Source organism: Mauremys reevesii, linkage group 5, assembly GCF_016161935.1.
Source record: "Mauremys reevesii isolate NIE-2019 linkage group 5, ASM1616193v1, whole genome shotgun sequence".
NCBI lineage: Eukaryota > Metazoa > Chordata > Testudines > Geoemydidae > Mauremys > Mauremys reevesii.
Window position 1 is genome coordinate 10,696,201 of NC_052627.1, and position 20,532 is coordinate 10,716,732.

Sequence of the window (20,532 nt, forward strand, 5' to 3'; positions counted from 1 at the left end):
GCTGGGGCTGGCTGGGGCAGGGGTGGCTGGGGCAGGGGCGGCTGGGGCAGGGGCTGGCTGGGGCTGGCTGTGGGCAGGGGCTGGCTGGGGCTGGCTGGGGGCAGGGGGTGGCTGTGGCAAGGGCTGGCTGCGGGAAGAGAGCGGCTGTGGGCAGGGGCTGGCTGGGGCTGGCTGTGGGCAGGGGGTGGCTGTGGGCAGGGGCTGGCTGTGGCTGGCTGTGGGCAGGGGGTGGCTGGGGGCAGGGGCTGGCTGTGGGCAGGGGCTGGCTGGGGCTGGCTGTGGGCAGGGGCTGGCTGCGGGTGGCTGCGGGCAGGGGTGGCTGTGGCAAGGGCTGGCTGCGGGAAGAGAGCGGCTGTGGGCAGGGGCTGGCTGCGGGTGGCTGTGGGCAGGGGGTGGCTGGGGGCAGGGGCTGGCTGTGGGCAGGGGCTGGCTGGGGCTGGCTGGGGGCAGGGGGTGGCTGTGGCAAGGGCTGGCTGCGGGCAGAGAGCGGCTGTGGGCAGGGGCTGGCTGTGGGTGGCTGTGGGCAGGGGCGGCTGTGGGCAGGGGTGGCTGGGGCGGCAGGGGCAGGGGCTGGCTGGGGCAGGGGCTGGCTGTGGCTGGCTGTGGGCAGGGGTGGGGCAGGGGCTGGCTGTGGGCAGGGGTGGCTGGGGGCAGGGGTGGCTGTGGCTGGCTGTGGGCAGGGGTGGCTGGGGCAGGGGCTGGCTGGGGCTGGCTGTGGGCAGGGGCTGGCGGGGGCTGGCTGGGGCAGGGGTGGCTGTGGCAAGGGCTGGCTGCGGGAAGAGAGTGGCTGTGGGCAGGGGCTGGCTGCGGGTGGCTGTGGGCAGGGGTGGCTGGGGCAGGGGCTGGCTGTGGGCAGGGGCTGGCTGGGGCTGGCTGTGGGCAGGGGTGGCTGTGGGCAGGGGCTGGCTGTGGCTGGCTGTGGGCAGAGGGTGGCTGTGGATGGCTGTGGCAGGGGGTGGCTGTAGCAGGGGCTGGCTGTGGGTAGCTGTGGGCAGGGGCTGGCTGTGGGCAGGGGCTGGCGGTGGGTGGCTGTGGGCAGGGGGTGGGGCAGGGGCTGGCTGGGGCTGGCTGGGGGCAGGGGGTGGCTGTGGCAAGGGCTGGCTGCGGGTGGCTGTGGGCAGGGGGGTGGCTGGGGGCGGCTGCGGGCAGGGGGTGGCTGTGGCAAGGGCTGGCTGCGGGCAGAGAGCGGCTGTGGGCAGGGGGGTGGCTGGGGGCGGCTGTGGGCAGGGGGGCGGCTGTGGGTGGCTGCGGGCAGGGGGTGGCTGTGGCAGGGAAGGCGGGGGAGGGGCGCAGATACTCACACGGGGCCGGGGGGGGGGGGGCTGGGAGCAGCAGGACGCAGCCGGGGACTCACCAGGCAGCTCACCCCTGGGGATTTCCAAACTGGTCATTAGGAAATGCCAAGGAGGGGGGTGGGGCCTGAGCCCAAGGACAGTTGGTGCTGTATCTGCCTGGATTCACAGCTGTGAACCCTCTCCTGGAGTTAGGTGTGTCAGCTGTCAGGTCAGCCCTTTCTCACCAGAAAAAAAAAAAAGGGGTGGGTGGGGGAGGTGGTGTCCTCTCTTATAACCAATAGCTCAGTGGTTATTGCACTCACCTGGACTGTCAGAGACAGGGTAAGTCCCTACTCTGCCATTCTCTTGCATGCCAGGTGGGTGCCATAACCGTCAGGCTATTGGGTTGGGACTCTCTAAATCTCTCCTGTTGATCATAGGATCTGAAATGTAGGGCTGGAAGGGACCTTCAGAGGTCATCGCTTTCAGCTCCCTGTGCTGAGGTAGGACCAAATAAACCCAGATTGTCTCTGATAGGTGTTTGTTCAACCTGTTCTTAAAACCCTCCAGTGATGGGGATTTCACAATCTTCCTTGGAAGCCTGTTCCAGAGCTTAACTACTCTTAGAGTTAGGAAGTTTTTCCTAACATCTAACCTAAATCTCCTTCGATTGAGTCAACAATGTGATGCAGTTGAAAAGGCTAATGTCATTCTCTGGTGTATTAACAGGAGTGTCACACACTGCTGTAGTTGGCACTGGTGAGGCCTCAGCTGGAGTACTGCATCCAATTCTGGCTGCCACGCTTCAGGAAATAGGTGGACAAATTGGAGAGAGTCCAGAGGAGAGCAAAAAAAATGATAAAGGTTTAGAAAACCTGGCCTATGTGGAAAGATTAAAAAAGCCGGGCCTGTTTAGTCTTGAGAAAAGACGACTGAAGGGGAACTGAAAACAGTTTTCAACTATGTTAAGTGCTGTTATAAAGAGGAAGCCATCAGTTGTTCTCCTGTGTCTGACACTCCTGTTAATACACCAGAGAATGATATTAGCCTTTTCAACAACTGCATCACATTGTTGACTCATTCATATGTGATCCAGTATATCCCCTAGATCATCCTTTTGAGCAGTACTACCACCTAGCCAGTTATTCTCCATTGTGTAGTTGTGCATTTGATTTTTCCTTCTTAAGTACTTTGCACTTGTCTTTATTTAATTTTATCTTGTTGATTTCAGATCAATTCTCTAATTTGTCAGTTGTTTTGAATTCTAAATCTGTCTTCAACGTGCTCACAACCTCTCCCAACTTTGTGTTATCTGCGTATTTTATAAGCATATTCTCCACTCCATTATCCAAGTAATTAATGAAAATATTAAATAGTATCAACCCAGGACTGGCCCCTGTCAGACCCACTATAAACACCCACTTAGTTTGACAGTGAACCATTGATAATTGCTCTTTCACCAGTTGTGCACTCCTAGTAATATTGTTAATAAACCCGTACTTCCTCGATAGGGACATTTAGAAACGGCGGCATTTCTAAAGCGACCTTGTCACCTGAATCTTCTTTTGGAATCACCTTTTGTGGTGGCCTAGACGACACTGGCATTCACATTCATTCTGTGCAGTCGGTTGTTCTGACAGTGACGTTATAATTTGCCAGAGAGGAAGCCCATGGTTGCTCCAATGCCCCTAGTTTGCGGTTTGCAAATATGTCAGTGGGGTGTTATCTGTAAAGACTGCAAATGAGGCTGCTGTAAGATAATGCTGAAACTTTTCTGTTACTGCCCAGACGAACGCTAGGCATTCCAATTTGAATGATTTGTATTTCCCGTCTTTCTTTTTTTTTTCTCAGGTCTCTTTAAGCCCTGACTTGCATAAGCAGTAACTCACTTCTTGCCATCTTGTTCCTGAGCAAGAATAGCTCCCAATCCTTTGTTGCTGGCATCAATGTACACTCTAAAGGGTAGTTCATAATCTGGATATACCAGGATAGGTGGTTGCACTAGGGGAGATTTCAGTTCTTCAAATGCTGCACTATGCACTCCATTTTACCTGGGCAGCTTTAGAAATTTTCTCACCTCCGGTGTTTCTCTTAGCAGTTCATTCAGTGGCAGAGCAACTTTAGCAAAGTGCTTAAGAAATCAACGATGATATCGGACAAATCCCAAGAACGTCTTGTACTGTAGCAGCAGGTACTGGCCACTCCTCTACCACTTTCAGTTTCTCTGGATCAGTAGCCACCCTGCAGAAGACACTGTATGTCCCAGATAGGTCAAATACCACATGCAAGTATTGCAAATGTTTCTCAAAGGATTTGGAATATACAGTGATGTCATCTAGATACACCTGTATCCCGATATAACACTGTCCTCAGGAGCCAAAAAAATCTTACTGCGTTATAGGTGAAACTGCGTTATATCAAACTTGCTTTCATCCACTGGAATGCGCAGCCCTGCCCCCCCGGAGCACTGCTTTATATCCGAATTCGCGTTATATTGGGTCGCATTATATCGGGGTAGAGGTGTATAATAAACTAGTATCAAAGTTCTCAGAGCCCAGGCAATGCTCTACCAATCTCTGAAATGTCCCCAGAGCACTACATAACCCAAATGACATTCTTGTAAATTCATAAAGTACCACGAGTGTTACAAAGGCAGTTTTTTCTTGGTCTTCTGGCACCATGGGAAGAAACTTGCTGACATTAATGCCAGTAAGGAATCTTCAGTTCTAGGTAAGGGATAGGTATTTTATGGGTGACTTGGTTCACTCTTCAGGAATCTACACAAAAGTGCAGTTTCCTGTCTTTTGTCTTAACCAGCACAGTGGGCACAGCCCATAGACCGTGACCCTCCTTTGTTACATTAGCTTCCAGCACCTCTTTTATCCTTTCCTACGGCAGCTGATGCAAAGCGGGAGCAATTGCTCACAATCATTCCCTAACGGGAGGATGTACTGCGGTGGGTATGGTGTCCAGTATCTGGGTGGCACACCTGAAATCCACAGGATGTTGTGAGAAAGCTTTTTCATGTTTCTTAATCAACTGTACTGCTCTGCAGATGCGGAAGGCATTCCCAAGTCTGTTTTCTCGGTCCAGGCTTATCCCACCATCCTGGATCACTTGTCTGCAGGTATCCCACTTCCCCAAGCTGTTCCTCAGACACCAAGGTGTCGTCCCTCCCAACCTATGCACATCAGATGCCTGGCCACATCCCAGGCAAATGCCTTAATCCCTGCACTACTGGGCATAATCAATAGCAGATCAGGCAGTTCGGTGTCTAAATCCTGTTGTGGAGCTAACTCTGGGAATATAACATCACCCTTCCCTAACACCACCTGCCATTGTCTATGCCTGGCATGACTCCCACTCACCCTTCTGGTTCATCTCCTGCAATGGACCACTGCTGGGCCCCTCTGCAGCACCGCTGATCCAGGGAATGCTGGACAGCAGAGGAAAGACACCAATCAGCCCGAGGGACTGTGTAGTGCTCAAAGAGGGCACGCGGCTATGACACCTTAACTCTACGTTGCCTGGTTTGCGGATGTCTGTGTTTTGTTTGCTCTTGGAACACTCACTTTTATCTGTGGGGGTCTTTCCTCTGCATGGCCTGGTTTGCCAGCCTTTGGGTGGGGTAATAAGCTGTCCTGCTGTGGGAGGAGCGCAGGGCAGTGCTGAGTGCCAGTTACCTCCCCTCGTGGGGACAAAGTGATCTGTAGGTGAATGTGTAACCACTGTTAAACTGACTCTTAACTTACTGCAGCTGTAGGGTGACCAGAGAGCAAGTGTGAAGAATCGGGACACTCTTTTCAGAGTAGGGGGTACAGGTGCCTATATAAGTCAAGGCCTCTAATACTGGGACGTCTGGTCACCCTATATATATATGTGCACCTGGGGTTAGTGTTGGTGCAGGGTCCAGCTTTCAGAAATGCCTGACGGTTGCCCTGAAATTCCCAGTCCTGCAATTGTGTTACCACAGCAGGGATAGGAGCACCGGCACGTTTATTGCCCTGAAATGGCCTTTGGGGACCTCACAGACGGGAAGGCTCCTGTTCCATAGTCTCATTTCTCACCTGCCATCCCTGCATGTTGTGAATCCCCCATAGAAATAAAGGCCTGGCCTGGACGAGGGAAGCTGGGAACAGCCAGTTCCACTGGCATGTCCCCTCACCCCCTTCGAAGGCATAGTCATCACCACCACTTGGAGCTGAGGGATTCGGATGAAGCAGGACATCCAATATCCTTCTGTTACATGCAACACAGCTAGCTGGCTAAATGCATGTCCAGGCCTCAGAAGTTCCTTGGAGCGAGGGACTCTCAGGATGGCTCTCGTGGGGAGCAGAACTACAGAACTGTCCGCACCATGGCTGCTGGGTGTGCGGCTCTGGCCTGCACATTTTGGAGCTCTCTGCTATACATTTAGGCCAATGTTTTAAAGCCTGAAGTTACACACCTACACCATATTGAAGGTAAACTGGCCAGGGATACAACCAAGGCTGCCGTGAATGACCCTGAGATCATGGGAAGGGAAAACTGGAGCCTGACGCATCTCGGGGTGCATGCAAGGAGCTGTTGTGTCTCCGTATTGCTACTGAACTCCTCCTGCAGCCTTGGCAGCAGGTCTAGCTCATTTGCTGTCTTTCCATTGGCTCCTCCATGCCCTTCCAACAGCTTGAATGAGACGCTATCCAGCTGCAGGGGCGGGGGTATCAGAACACAGAGACAAAGCAAACGCGACTGCCCTGCTTTAGTCGTCGGATAATTGCTGAAGTCATTTCACCCATCGCCAAGGTGTTCCAATAGCTTGGTATTTAAGCTGCATGTTGGCAAAGAATGCTCGCTTATCTCTGCGTGTAACACTCCCTCGGATCGAAAAGCAGGAGGTTGCTCAGGAACTTAGCAGCCCAAATATGAAGCAGCATGTTTTCCATGTGAACACAGGTCCTGGGGTGTAGGTACTTAGCAGAAATAGCATTTACGAAAACAGAGAGAATATTTTCCTTTTCTTCTTGCATGTATCACGGTGTGCCAGGCCCCCCAGTTCAGATAACCTTGTTTCCTTCGCACGCTGGCTTTGCTCTCTGACAGACACATTTACACTGCTTATCTGGGGTTTGGCTTTAACCCCACCTTTCTGCCACATATAAACAGAAGGGGGAAAGACCCAAGTTTCAGTTCTTCATCCAGGTGCCCCAGGAACTGAAGACCATTGCAGAATTAACTCTCTGGAAAAGCAGGTTCTCAATGGATTGGGGAAGTCCACTTGCTCCGCACCCTATAGCTTACTACCAGCTGATTGCGTTTCCATTTGCCGTTTCCTTTCACTATCTCTGCATCTCTGGGTGTCTCTCGCTAAATGCCAGGTATGCTTTCATGTTTGCTTTAAGTCCATGCTCATGAGCTTTGGTGGTGGATTCTAGTCTAAGTGCAGGTTTCACAGGTGAGGCAATTTTGCTAACCTCTTTCCTAAGGAAGAGGGATGGGCACAGCAAGGATCTGGGAATCAAAACTCTCTGTATCTACTCATGATTACCACTGAGTCACACTGTGACCTTATCACAAGCTCTGTGTGCCTCGGTTTCACCCCATGTAATTAATGTTTGTCAAGTATTTTGAGATACGTAGATGAACAGCGCTGGAGAATCACAAAGTATCATTAAATGCCTAAAGACCTGCAAGCTACAGCAGATCTGGCTTGAAGATGCAGAGATTATATGAATCTGAATCACAGGTCATGTTCCAAGGAATCAGTGAAGAACTTGTGACCTTCAGGTGGGATTTTCAAAGGTACCTAAGTGACTCAGAAGCACATGTCTCCCTGACTTGCAGAGGGACTAGTGTTCCTGTTAGGTGATTTATAAAACCTCACCTCCGCAGTTGGGCATGGAGGCAGCAGTCACGGGTTATAATCCGAGGAAAGAGTGGGGAGAGGAAATCAGTGCCCCAAGTTCACTCAGGTCTTCTGGAGTTAACGGGACTTGCAGGTCAGTCAAGTGATATAGTAACTCATCACTTACCCTTGTTTCTGAAAAATGCAACTTTAAGCAAAACAGTGTTAAGCGAATCCAATTTCCCCATAAGAATTAATGTAAATAGGGGGGGTTAGGTTCCAGGGAATTTTTTTTACCAGACAAAAATCTATATATTATATAGATATACCCACATTTTAAACAAACAATTTAATACTGTTCACAGCTATGATGATTCTGAAGCTTGGTTGAGGTGGTGAAGTCAGAGGGTGGAAGAGGGTGGGATATTTCCCAGGGAATGCCTTGCTGCTAAGTGATGAACTAGCACTCGGCTGAGCTCTCAAGGTTTAACAGGGGCGGCTCTAGGCACCAGCTAAACAAGCAGGTGCTTGGGGTGGCATAATGCTGGGGCCCCAGCTCAAACTTGAGGCAGCATCCTGGGCTGGATCCTGACCGCCCCGGTGGGCGGTAACCAGCCTGTTGTTCTGCCACTGGGGTGTGGAGGGGCAGGGAGCTGGCTAAGTGGGGAGCGTGTCCCTGCTGCTCTCCCGCAGGCCTGCACAGTGCACCGGTGCCTGGAGTCTCCTTCTGCCTCCCCCCTGCAGGGGGCGAGCGACCTGGCAGAGGGCAGCAGCATCTGTCCAGCAAGCCCAACCCCTCTTCCTTGACTCCTCCAGCCCCAGAGCTCTCTCCATTGCATGCTCCTTGGGCTCCCAGCTGGGCGGCCTCAGCGCTGGGAAAACGCCAGCAGGGCTGGGTCCAGTGTGTATCCGAGCTCAGGGGGAGCTCTCTCGCCCCAATGACTAGCGCCTTACCTACGGCAAGTACAGTAGTGCAATAGGAATGTGACGTGAAAAATATCGGTCACTCAAATCATGATTACGTGTGTGTACTGTGCTGCCCTATCCGCGCCATTCGCGCTAATTTCTGTCATGTCGGTGCCAGTGGTTATAGGGCTAACATGCCAGGAAAAAAACTAAAATGACTTTCTGGTGCTGCCTACCAGCAACAAAGAGAGAAACAGCAAAAAGAATTAGGAAAACTATCTCGTACTTCAAAAAAGTATTTTAAAAAAGTTGACAATCAAGGAGAAAGCTCTAAGCAATGCATTGAAGGTGATTGGTCTTCATCAGTTGATGAATAATCAAACCAAAGATTATCTTTATCAACTGATAAAGATGAACAACAATCTGACCAAAGATTATCTTCGCTAACTGATAAAGACGAACAATCACAATCCATCCAAAGATTTACTACTTCAGCTGAAGAGTCCAGAAACGAAGAACTGTTATCCAAATCTAAAACTGAAGAACAATTATTGGAAGATGGAGAGACTGACATAGGATCGGATCCAAGTACATGGCCGACAATAATTACTGATGCAATGCGAATGATTATTGTAAAAAAAAAGGTCCTTCAAAACTAGATCCTACATTTGAATATCCATTTAATGAGCCGAATCATCTATTTATGCCATCCAGTATGAAGAAAAAAAATGAAAAATGGGGAACAAATTAATAGCTCGTGGTTAGTGTATTCACAGACCAAAGATGTAGTTTTTTGTTTTTGCTGCAAACTGTTCTATAACTCGGACATTTTTCTGGCAACTGCAGGTTTTAATGACTGGCGAAATTTGCATCAGCATTTGAAAGAACATGAAACATCAAAAAATCATTTACGCTCATTGACAAATTGGATTGAGCTGTCAAACAGATTACATTCCGGTACAACAATCGATGTGGTACAACAATGTCAACTAAATTCAGAAATTCTACATTGGCAAGCTGTGTTGGAATGTTTACTGGCAATCATTAATTTCCTAGCCAAACAGTGCCTCGCATTCCGTGGATCCTCAGATATTTTATTTGAGAATAACAATGGAAATTTCTTTAAATTGGTTTAGTTATTGGCAAAATTTGATAATGTTATGGCTGAGCATGTACGAAGAGTGAAAGTTGGAGAGATTCACACCCATTATTTGGGTAAAAATACACAAAATGAGATGATAGAATTAATTTCTAATGGCGTGCATAATGAAATTTTATCGAATTTGAAACTTGCCAAATATTACTCAATTACAGTTGATTGTACTCAAGATCTGAGTAAAACCGAGCAAATGTCAATAGTTTTACGATTTTTGAAAATTGATGAAAATGCAGAAGTGAAAATTTGTGAACACTTTCTAGAATTTATACCAGTGAACGAAAGTACTGGGAAAGCCCTCACAGATGTAATTCTACAGAGATTGGAACACTATGGAATACCTTTAGAAAATATGCACTGCCAAGGGTACGATAACGGCTCAAACATGCGAGAACGACATGTGGGTGTACAGCAAAGAATATTGAATTTAAACAATCGAGCTTTTTTCATTCTTTGCCATGCGCATTCACTCAATCTGGTGATGCTGCCAAATCATCTAAAGATGCCGTTTCATATTTTACCACAGTGCAAGCAATGTACAACTTTTTTAGTGCTTCCACACACCATTGGGCAGTCTTGAAGAAGCATCTTGAACAAAAATTCACACTTAAACCTCTAAGTCAAACTAGATGGGATAGCAGGATAGACGGCTATTAGACCATTCCGATATTCATCAGGAGAGATTTACGGTGCACTATTCGAAATAAACCAGGACTTGTCATATGATCCTTCATTTCAACATGAAGCTGAAACATTGGCTCAGAAAATGATGCAGTTTCAATTTTCATGTTGCATGGTTATTTGGCATAATATTCTAAATCAAATTAATTTGACCAGCGAAGTTATGCAGAACATAACCATAGACATATCCGAGGCAAAGACGATTTTGAATAAAACTCTGGCATACTTAAAAAATACTGTTCAGATGAAGGATTTGAAGAAACTGTCAAAGAAGCAACAACAATAGCAGAGGATCTTGATTTTGAACTGACGTTTGCACCTCAACAATTCATTCGTCCTCGGAAAAAAACAAGACAGTTTTGTTATGAGGCTCATGATGATCCTATTCTCGATCCAAACAAAAGGTTTAAAGTTGAATGTTTCTATTGTATTTTGGATGTAGCTATAACTTCCACTGAAGAAAGATTTTGTCAGTTGCATGGTCATTGTGAAACTTTTGAATTTTTATATGATATTGGAAATATTAAAAATCAGTTTTCCAAAGACGACCTCATGAAGCACTGCCAAAACCTACATTTAGCGCTCATTACTGATAATGCTGCTGACACTAATGCAGTAGAATTATATGAATTAATAGATTTATCTGAGCTAATAAGTCCTAAAACGTCTCCTCTAAAAGTATTAGAATTTTTAGCAAGAAATGATTTTTTCACTCCAAACACTGCTATAGCATTACTAACATTACCAGTATCAGTGGCTTCTGGTGAGCGCAGTTTCTCAAAACTGAAATTACTAAAAAATTATTTGAGGTCCACCATGTCTCAAAATCATTTATCAGGATTTGCATTAATTTCAGTTGAAAGTACTATTGCAAAAAATTTAGATTTTACTGACTTATTAAAAGATTATGCAAGTATAAAAAACAGAAAAATTCAGTTCATATAAATTCTTTTAATTTATGAGAAACTGGAAGACGCTAACATTTTTCATTACTGAATAGTTGAACCCAAATTGTTTGTAATTGTAATTTTGTTAAAATTAAATGTTAAAATTACACTAGTGGGAAATTGTTTTATTTCACTAACTACAAATTCTCTGTTTTCATTTTTAAAAAAATTTTAAACAGTCAAAACAAAACTGCAAAGTGCAAACATGTGTAAAAGCAAAAAAAAAAGTGTGGGGGGGGGCAGCCAAATTTTTTTTTGCTTGGGGCAGCAAAAAACCTAGAGCAGGCCCTGAGGGTTAACGTGTTGTTAATGTAGCCTCTCACACAAGGCAGCAATGCAGAGAGGGGAAACAGCATAGCATACAGAGACAGACACACACCCTGTGTGTGTGGGGGAGAGAGAGAGAGATGCACACTACCCCTTTAAGTCAGCTGACCCACTTACTTTAAGTGGATCAGGAAGTTGAGACAGCAGCTGCTGCCCCAAGCTCTCTCTGTCTCTCTCCCTCTGTGTCCCCTCCCTGCTCTATATGGAGAAGGGGTAAGTGGGGGGCAGAAGGAGTAGGGGGGAGGGGAACACCCTGACATTAGCTGCCCCTTTTCCCCCCACACTGCAAGCAGGAGTCTCTGGGAGCAGTTCCAAGGCAGAGGGCAGAAGCAGCACATGGCAGCAGGGGGATGGGCAGCTGAACTGTTGGCAATTGATAGCCTGCTGGGTGGCTGCTGCACAGGGGGGCAGGGAGCTGATAGGGGGAGTTGATGGGGGGCTGACAGTCCCCCCTGGTTCCAAGCCCCCACCAGCGAGCTGCAGCAGGCTGCTCTTCCTGCAAGTAGTGGACAAAGCAGGCGGCTGCCAAACGACATTAGAAGGGAGCATTGCACAACTTTAAATGAGCATGTTCCCTAATTGATCAGCAACGTAACCACGAAACAATGTTAACCGGGACGACTTTAAGTGAGGCGTTACTGTACAATGAACCAAACAGAAAGCCAGCAGCTGGATTCAATGCACAAGCCTACATTTTCAAACATGCCAAGCACCCCTTCTCCCACCAGCATGTGAGGGCACTGCAGGTCACCAGCACTTTTAGGAATCAAGTCACTTTGGGTTGGATGCCCAGGTTGGACAGTTTGGGCCAAAGCCTCTACTGAGGATTTGCCAGCCTGGAGGACACATACAAAGTTCAAATCAGAGGACTTCACCGGAGCCCTTACTGTGTATCCACCCTGGACGACAGTCCTCTGGAAAGCTGCCTGGCTGGCTAGCAGGGCAAACTCAGGGTACGTGTACACTACGGGATTATACCGATTTTACAGAAACCGGTTTTATAAAACAGATTGTATAAAGTCGAGTGCACGCGGCCACACTAAGCACATTAATTCGGTGGTGTGCGTCCATGTACAGAGGCTGGTGTCGATTTCCGGAGTGTTGCACTGTGGGTAGCTATCCCATAGTTCCCGCAGTCTCCCCCGCCCCTTGGAATTCTGGGTTGAGATCCCAGTGCCTGATGGGGCAAAACACATTGTCGCGGGTGGTTCTGGGTACAGCCTCACCCCTCCCTCCATGAAAGCAGCAGACAACCGTTTCGCACCTTTTTTCCTGGGTGAACTGTGCAGATGCCATAGCACAGCAAGCATGGACCCTGCTGAGCTCAAGACAGTAATCATGGACGTTGTAAACACCTCGCGCATGATCGTGCAGTCTATGCTGAACCAGGACCTGCAAAAACAGGCGAGGAGGAGGCGGCTTCGGCAGCGCGGCGACGAGAGTGATGAGGACATGGACACAGAATTCTCTTAAACCGCGGGCCCCTGCGCTTTGGAGATCCTGCTGGTAATGGGGCAGGTTCTAGCCATTGAACACCGATTTTGGGCCCGGGAAACAAGCACAGACTGGTGGGACCGCATAGTTTTGCAGGTTTGGGATGATTCCCAGTGGCTGTGAAACTTTTGCATGCGGAAGGGCACTTTCATGGAACTTTGTGACTTGCTTTCCCCTGCCCTGAAACGCCAGAATACCAAGATGAGAGCAGCCCTCACAGTGGAGAAGCGAGTGGCAATAGCCCTCTGGAAGCTTGCAATGCCAGACAGCTACTGGTCAGTCGGGAATCAATTTGGAGTGGGAAAATCTACTGTGGGGGCTGCTGTGATGCAAGTAGCCAAAGCAATCACTAAGCTGCTGCTACGAAAGGTTGTGACTCTGGGAAATGTTCAGGTCATATTGGATGGCTTTGCTGCAATGGGATTCCCTAACTGCGGTGGGGCAATAGATGGAACCCATATCCCTATCTTGGCACCAGAGCACCAGGGCACTCAGTACATAAACCGCATGGAGTACTTTTCAATGGTGCTGCAAGCACTGGTGGATCACAAGGGACGTTTCACCAACATACACATGGGCTGGCCAGGAAGGGTTCATGATGCTCGCATCTTCAGGAACACTACTCTGTTTAAACAGCTGCAGCAAGGGAATTACTTCCCAGACCAGAAAACAACAGTTGAGGATGTTGAAATGCCTGTAGTTATCCTGGGGGACCCAGCCTACCCCTTGAGGCCATGGCTCATGAAGCCATACACAGGCAGCCTGGACAGTAGTCAGGAGCTGTTCAACTACAGGCTGAGCAAGTGCAGAATGGTGGTAGAATGTGCTGGCGCTGGCGCACATTACTGACTCGCTCAGACCTCAGCCAAACCAAGGTCCCCTTTGTTATTGTTGCTTGTCTGTGAGAGTAAGGGGGAGACCTTTATGGCGGGGTGGGAGGCTGAGGCAAATCACCTGGTCGCTGATTACGTGCAGCCAGACACCAGGGAGATTAGAAGAGCACACCAGGAAGTGGTGCGCATCAGAGAAGCTTTGAAAACGAGTTTCATCACGGGCCAGGGTAGGGTGTGACTGCTGTGTTTGTTTCCCCTTGATGAACCCCCGCCACCCTTGATTGACTCATTCCCTGTAAGCAACCCACCCTCCCCCTTCGATTACAGCTTGCTTAAGGAAATAAAGTCACTATCATTTAAAAATCATGTATTCTTTATTAATTCATTATAAAAAGAGGGAGAGAACTGACAAGGTAGCCCGGGTGTGGTTTGGGAGGAGGATAGGAGGGAAGGAAAAGGCCACTAAAAAAATTTCAAAATAATGACACCCTTTTGGTTGGGCTGTCCATGGGGGTGGAGTGGGCGGGTGCACGGAGCCTCCCCCCACGCGTTCTTACACGTCTGGGTGAAGAGGATATGGAACATGGTGAGGGGTGAGGGTGGTTATACAGGGGCTGCAGCGGCACTCTGTGATCCTGCTGCCATTCCTGAAGCTCCACCATGTCAGTTTGATCACGCAGCAGCCCCAGAGTTGCATCCCGCCACCGCTGATCTTCCTACCTACACCTCTGATCTTCCTGCCGCCACCTCTCATCTCGAGCGTCCCTCCTGTCCTCATGTTCACTGGCATCTTTCCTGTAATTTGATACCATGTCCTTCCACTCATTCAGATGAGCTCTTTCATTGCGGGTCACTTCCATGATTTCTGAGAACATTTCATCTCGCGTCTTTTTTTTCCACCGCCTTATCTGAGCTAGCCTTTGGGATGGAGTAGGGGGCTTGAAAAATTTGCAGCTGCATGAGGGAGGGAAAAAAGGGAGAGAAGTATTTAAAAAGATACATTTTACAGAACAATGCTTATACTCTTTCACGGTGAACAACACTATTCACCTTACATAGCACATGTGATTTCACTACAAGGTCACATTTTGCATCTTAATATTGAGTGCCTGCGGCTCTGGTGTTAGAGATCTCACAGATGCAGGTCCAGGCAGCAGAATTCGGCTTGCGTGCAGCCATGGTAAGCCATTGTCTTTCGGCTTCTGCAGCCTTTATATATCCAGCGCCCTCCTTTACCAAATAGCAAGCAAAATCTGTTCAGCGCTGCTTCTTTTCTGTTAACATGCAGCAGCAGAAACCACCCCCCCCATCCAATTCTCTGGGATGATCGCTTTACCCCTCCCCCCACCGCATGGCTGGTATCATGGAAGATCACTGCTAAACACCCCCCCTTCCCCCTCTCCACTGCGTGGCTGGTAGCAGGGAAGATCGCTGCTAGCCAAACGCGAAAAAGCTCAGCGCCAATCACACCCCCTTCCCCCTGCTTGGCTACCTGCAAGGAAGGATTTCTTTTAAGCAACAGGCAAACAGCCCAGTAGGAATGGCCATCTCTGTCCCCTTAATTAAATTCCTGTATTTCAACCAGGTTACCATGAACGATATCACTCTCCTGAGGATAACACAGTGAGATAAAGAATGGATGTTGCTTGAATGCCAGCAAACACCGGGACCATATGCAGCTAGGCTTTGTCATGCAATGATACCAGATTACTTGCTACATGCATGGCGTGGTCAAGTCACAGTGTCCTACCATGGAGGACGGAATAAGGCTGCCCTGCCCAGAAACCTTCTGCAAAGGCTTTTAGAGTACCTCCAGGAGAGCTTCATGGAGATGTCCCTGGAGGATTTCCGCTCCATCCCCAGACATGTTAACAGACTTTTCCAGTAACTGTACTGGCTGCGAATGCATCCCAAGTCCTCAGGGCAAATTAATCATTAAAAAACGCTTGCTTTTAACCCATGTTTTATATTTACAAAGGTACACTCACCAGAGGTCCCTTCCATGGCTTCATTGTCTGGGATAGTGGCTTGGGAGGGCTGGGAGGGTAATTCCGTCTGGGTGAGAAAAAGCTCCTGGCTGTTGGGGCTAACAGAGTGCTGTGTGCTCTCTGCAAGCTCATCCTCCTCTTCCTCCTCCTCATCTTCCCCGTCCGCAGAATCCTCAGCCATGGCTGCGATTACCACCCCCACCTCGGAATCCACGGACGGGGTGGGGTAGTGGTGGCGGACCCCCCTAGAATTGCATGCAGCTCAGCGTAGAAGCGGCATGTTTTCGGCCCTGCCCCAGACCTTCCATTTGCTTCTTTGGTTTTCTGGTAGGCTTGTCTGAGCTCCTTAACTTTCACACGGCACTGTACTGAGTCCCTGGTGTGGCCTCTCTGCATCATGGCCTTGGAAATTTTTTCAAATGTTTTTTCATTTTGTCTTTTGGAACGGAGTTCTGTTAGCACAGAACCCTCTCCCCATACAGCGATCAGATCCAGTACCTCCCGTGTGGTCCATGCTGGAGCTCTTTTTCGATTCTCAGGAGACTGCATTGTTACCTGTGCTGATAAGCTCTACGTGGTCACCTGTGCTGATGAGCTCTCCACGCTGGCCAAACAGGAAATGAAATTCAAAAGTTCGTGGGGCTTTTCCTGTCTACCTGGCCAGTGCATCCGAGTTCAGATGGCTGTCCAGAGCGGTCACAATGGTGGACTGTGGGATAGCTCCCGGAGGCCAATACCGTCGAATTGTGGCCACACTAACCCTAATTCGAAATGGCAATTCTGATTTCAGCGCTACTCCCCTCATCAGGGAGAAGTACAGAAATCGGTTTAAAGAGCCCTTTATATCGATATAAAGGGCTTCATTGTGTGGACGGGTGCAGGTTTAATTTGGTTTAACGCTGCTAAATTTGGTTTAAACGTGTAGTGTAGACCAGGCCTCACAAGTGGCACCTGTCTCATTGGGAGGTTGGGAGAGTTCCCACAGGCCCAAAGGGTTGGCTCACAGAATGTGGCATCCTCCACCTTGTCAGTCACAGCAGCGCTCTGGTTAGATGCGTATCTAGGCTGCACAGGTACCCAGCCTCTAACGGGTGGAGGAACAGGAAACTATGGGCAGCTAAAGCAGAGAAAAGCGTAAGACGATGCTGGTGGATGGTGAGTCCCTGGAGATCAGAGAGCTGGCAGTGCTCAGCGCCTTCGTGCTTGTGATGATCAGCAGCATGGTGCTCTGTTAGGGTTAGGAAATTACCCAGGGAGGCACAGCTTCAAGTGCTCTGAGGGTTTCCCTCTGCCCCTGGGTGAGTGCCAAGCTCTGCCAGGAAGAACTGAGCACAGCAGTGTAGGGAATGTCTCGCCTGCTGCCCAGGACATTGGCAGGGGTTCAGAGAAGAGTGTGTGGCCAAGATGGGTGATGTCAAACACAGCCGCACTGGCATGGGGAACTAAGCCTCCGTTGGCCCAGGGACGATGTTGTGGCAGGGCTGGCTAAAGAGCAGGGCTACACTGGTGAGTTTGTAAAGATTTAGAGACAAAATGTACTTAACCCTGAGAATCACCAGCTATTGCTGGCATTGAAGAGCCTCCAAGGAGGGAACCCAGCAGGGCTTGGGTGGAGGCAGGAGAGCGCGCCTGGAGAAAATGCAGCACTTGGCCAGGTCTGCTTTGGGGTTGGTGGAGGGATGAGTCTGGAAATGAAGCAAGAGGAAGGCAGTGCCATGAGCTGTCTGGTCCTCAGGGACCGTCTGTTAGACCACTGAAGCAGCGCGGACGAGGGAGGGCAGCGGGAGGGGCAGTCTGTACAAAGGCAAGAAGCTACAAGGGATGGCAAAGCCACCCCAGGAGAGAATCGAGAGCCCCACCTCACCCGCAGGCTGTCTTAGTGCTGGGCAACGCCAAACCCACTGAACCTCTGTGGCCTCAGAAAGCCTTTGCAAACATTTCTGATTTCTTCTAGGTACGTCTTGCTCCTGGTGGGAGGCTGCCTTCTAGCGTGTGCTGCCATGGGATGGTACGCCCTGCTGCTCTTCATCCCCACCTTCTGCTCCGTGGCCATTTTCCACTCAGTCGGCCCACCGCAGGTCCACACGTGGGCATTTGTGCTCCAGATGTCCTGGCAGACTCTCTGCCACCTGGGCCTGCACTACAGAGAACATTATCTGCAAGGAGCCCCATGCATCAGGTATCAGGCAGCAATGCACAAGCCCACCTGTTTCCTCAAATGACCCAGCCTGGGCCAGATTTCGCATCAAGACTTGTCCAGATTTTTCTGGGCTGTATGGGCATAACTGCGAGCAGAATCTGCGTGGTCCCTAGGGGCAGTCACACTCCCCTGAGGACACTCCATGTCTCTTAACACCATGCACTCTCTTTTCACATGAAATGCTATAGCAAGCTGTCCCCGTATTTAACAAAGCTTGTCTTTCCTATGTCTGCTTCAGCATTCTAGGGAGAAGATTTCTCCCACTGTTTAACAGCCTGGTTTTTGCCTTTTCTGTCTCATGCTCAGCACCTTCCAGAGTCATTCAGGGCTAAAATCAGGTGGCCCCAACTTTTCCATATACCTTTCCAGATGTGAAATGTTCATGACCTTTCCAGCATTCGCTCGCCAGGCCGGGCGCTCAGCATCCCCCCAGGGCAGCACTGACGGTGGTGGAATCACTTCTCTTCCATCAGGATGTCAGTCTGCTCCCATCCCTGTCCTGACTCAGCTGTCCCACTTGGGCATCCCACGCTCTGACTGTGCACTGGGTCCGGCCAGCTCCTCCTGGCAAGATGCAGGGCCAGTGCCAGGCACGTTCAGGGGAACAGACAGAAGCGGAGCAGGCCCACTGCAAATAACCAGGCAGTCACTAAGCATGCTGAGGCTTTAAGGTCCGGGTGTGAGGCAGTGAAAGGTCCGGGTGTGGGTATTGAGGTTGGTGCCACATGTGGCTCACGGCGTCAACTGGTTTTTGCAGACATGCAGCAGGGTTGGCTCAGCCATCCGTACAGCTGTGTAAGGCAGGAAAATGGGAGGGGCAGGGCAGTGGTTAGTGGCTGCTTATTAAGTTGTGTTTGCAGCACTGAGAGGGAGGCTGAGGCAGAGCTCCACCCGCTATGACCTAATGTTTATACAGGCCAGGTCCAGCCCCATGCAGCCAGAATGTGTCTCGATCCAAGCCAGCACAGAAGGGGCTGATGCTGCAGCTGCCCCCTGGCAGTAGTGGCTGGAACAGAACCATGTTCTGGCACTTTCGCAAGGTCATGCCGCGTGGAGGAGGCCATCTCGCTCTCAGGAGCCCTCCGCACAGCGTGACCTCGCACGCAGCATCGCTACGTGTTCATTCAGGGCGACACCAGCCCTGGCATGCACTACGGGACTCCGCTCACCACCGCTCCGCTTGCTCTCTCCCCCCTTGCAGGTTGACGATCGCCCTCTCGTCTCTCATGCTGCAGACGCAGAAGGTCACATCGCTGGCTCTGGATATCCACGAAGGGAAGGTGACTATGGCAGCTGAGTGGAGGAAGGGGAGGGAGCCACTGCTGCGGGCGCTGCCTCTATGCAGCTACCTGCTCTTTTTCCCTGCCCTGCTGGGAGGCCCGCTCTGCTCCTTCCAGAGATTTCAGGTCCAGATCCAGGGCTTGTGCACTTCACGCCCCACAGCTCCCTGGAGAGTTGCAGGCCAGAAATGCCTTCGTGCCCTGGCTCTGCACCTGCTGAGAACGGCTGTGAGGAGCTGCGTGGCCCCGCTGGCCGGCATGACGGACTGCACAGGCTTTGGCTGCGTGTACGTCATGTGGCGTTCCGCCTTGCTCTTCAGACTGGCTTATTACTCCCAGTGGGTGCTTGACGAGGCTCTCCTCAGCGCAGCGGGCCTTGGGCTGGAGCTCGGCCACGCCCCCGGTGCAGAGGCTGCCTGCAGCGACCTCTCTGATGCAGACATATGGACCTTGGAGACCACCAACAGAATAGCCCTCTTCACCAGGACCTGGAACAGGAGCACTTCCCGGTGGCTGAGGAGACTCGTCTTCCAGCGCAGCCCGGCCCAGCCCCTGTTGGCCACCTTTGCCTTCTCGGCCTGGTGGCACGGGCTCCACCCAGGGCAAGTGTTTGGCTTCTTGTGCTGGGCAGCGATGGTGGAGGCTGATTACCGGATTCACCCTTTTCTCCGTTCGCTTGCAAAGTCCTGGCACACCAAGGTGCTGTATCAGGCCCTGACCTGGGTCCAGACCCAGCTGATTATTGCATACATCACGGCTGCGGTGGAGATGAGGAGCTTCTCTACACTCTGGCTGCTGGGCGCCTCCTACAACAGCGTCTTCCCTCTCCTGTACGGCGTTTCACTGCTGTGGCTGGTCGCGAGAGCCAAAGAAAAATGCGTCTGACCCACACTGTTCTTCCCACCACCCCCTCATGCTATTCACCAGGAGCCATAAAGAGCGTAGGAGAGATGGAGATTGTCCCCGTGGTAGGGAGAGGTTTTCTCTAGGTCTGGGTATGCCCCTAGTCCCCCCTAAACCCATCTCATCACATAAAATAGACTCTCACATTCTAAGGCCAGGAGGGACCATTAGATCATCCAGGCTGACCTGCCCCATAGCACAGACTAAGAACCTCAGCCAGTGATTCCCGCATCCGGCAAATAACTCGTATCTTTCAGAAGAAGACATCCTGTCTTGACTTAAAGGGTCCAAGTGATGAAGAATTTAGCATGCCTCTAGGTAATCTGTGACATTGATCAGACAACCTGACTGTTAAACGTTTGCATCTTATTTCCATTTTGAACTTTGTTGTCTTCACCTTCCAGTCACTGGGCCTTGCTAGAGGGGAGAGATGGGGGATTGGGGGAGGAGTGTCCATATTGTCCTTTCATTTGAACCAGTCCTCATATGGCAGGACTCAGTTTCATTTATGTGAGTGGAGCAGGTCTGCTAAACAGTTCGTGAAGAATGAAGTCCCCCCAGGCCCTGGGTGTCTGAGCAAGGTGGCGTTATTTGCAGATAGCTCCCCCGAAAAAGACCCACTGATAACTTTGGGCACATCTACACTGCAAAAAACCACCCCTGGCAGCGAGCCTCAGAAGCCAGGTCTACAGACTCAGGTTCATGGGGCTTGCGCTATG

The 20,532-nt window shown here is 50.2% G+C and overlaps 1 protein-coding gene across 1 annotated transcript; it reads left to right on the forward strand.

Annotated features, from left to right (window-relative positions):
* Nucleotides 1–6,512: 6,512 nt before the first annotated feature.
* MBOAT4 (membrane bound O-acyltransferase domain containing 4) lies at nt 6,513–20,054 on the forward strand. The gene is made up of 3 exons (XM_039540409.1): nt 6,513–6,631; nt 17,385–17,609; nt 18,832–20,054. Exons 1-3 carry the CDS (start codon nt 6,513–6,515, stop codon nt 19,793–19,795), a joined length of 1,308 nt encoding a protein of 435 aa, XP_039396343.1. The 3' UTR covers nt 19,796–20,054.
* The last annotated feature ends 478 nt before the right edge of the window (nt 20,055–20,532 follow it).

Coding starts and splice junctions, on each gene's coding strand:
- MBOAT4 (XM_039540409.1), top strand. CDS start 6,513: ATGGATTGGGGAAGTCCACTTGCTCCGCACCCTATAGCTTACTACCAG. Junction 6,632..17,384: donor TGTCTCTCGCTAAATGCCAG/GTATGCTTTCAT, acceptor GATTTCTTCTAG/GTACGTCTTGCTCCTGGTGG. Junction 17,610..18,831: donor CAAGGAGCCCCATGCATCAG/GTATCAGGCAGC, acceptor CCCCCCTTGCAG/GTTGACGATCGCCCTCTCGT.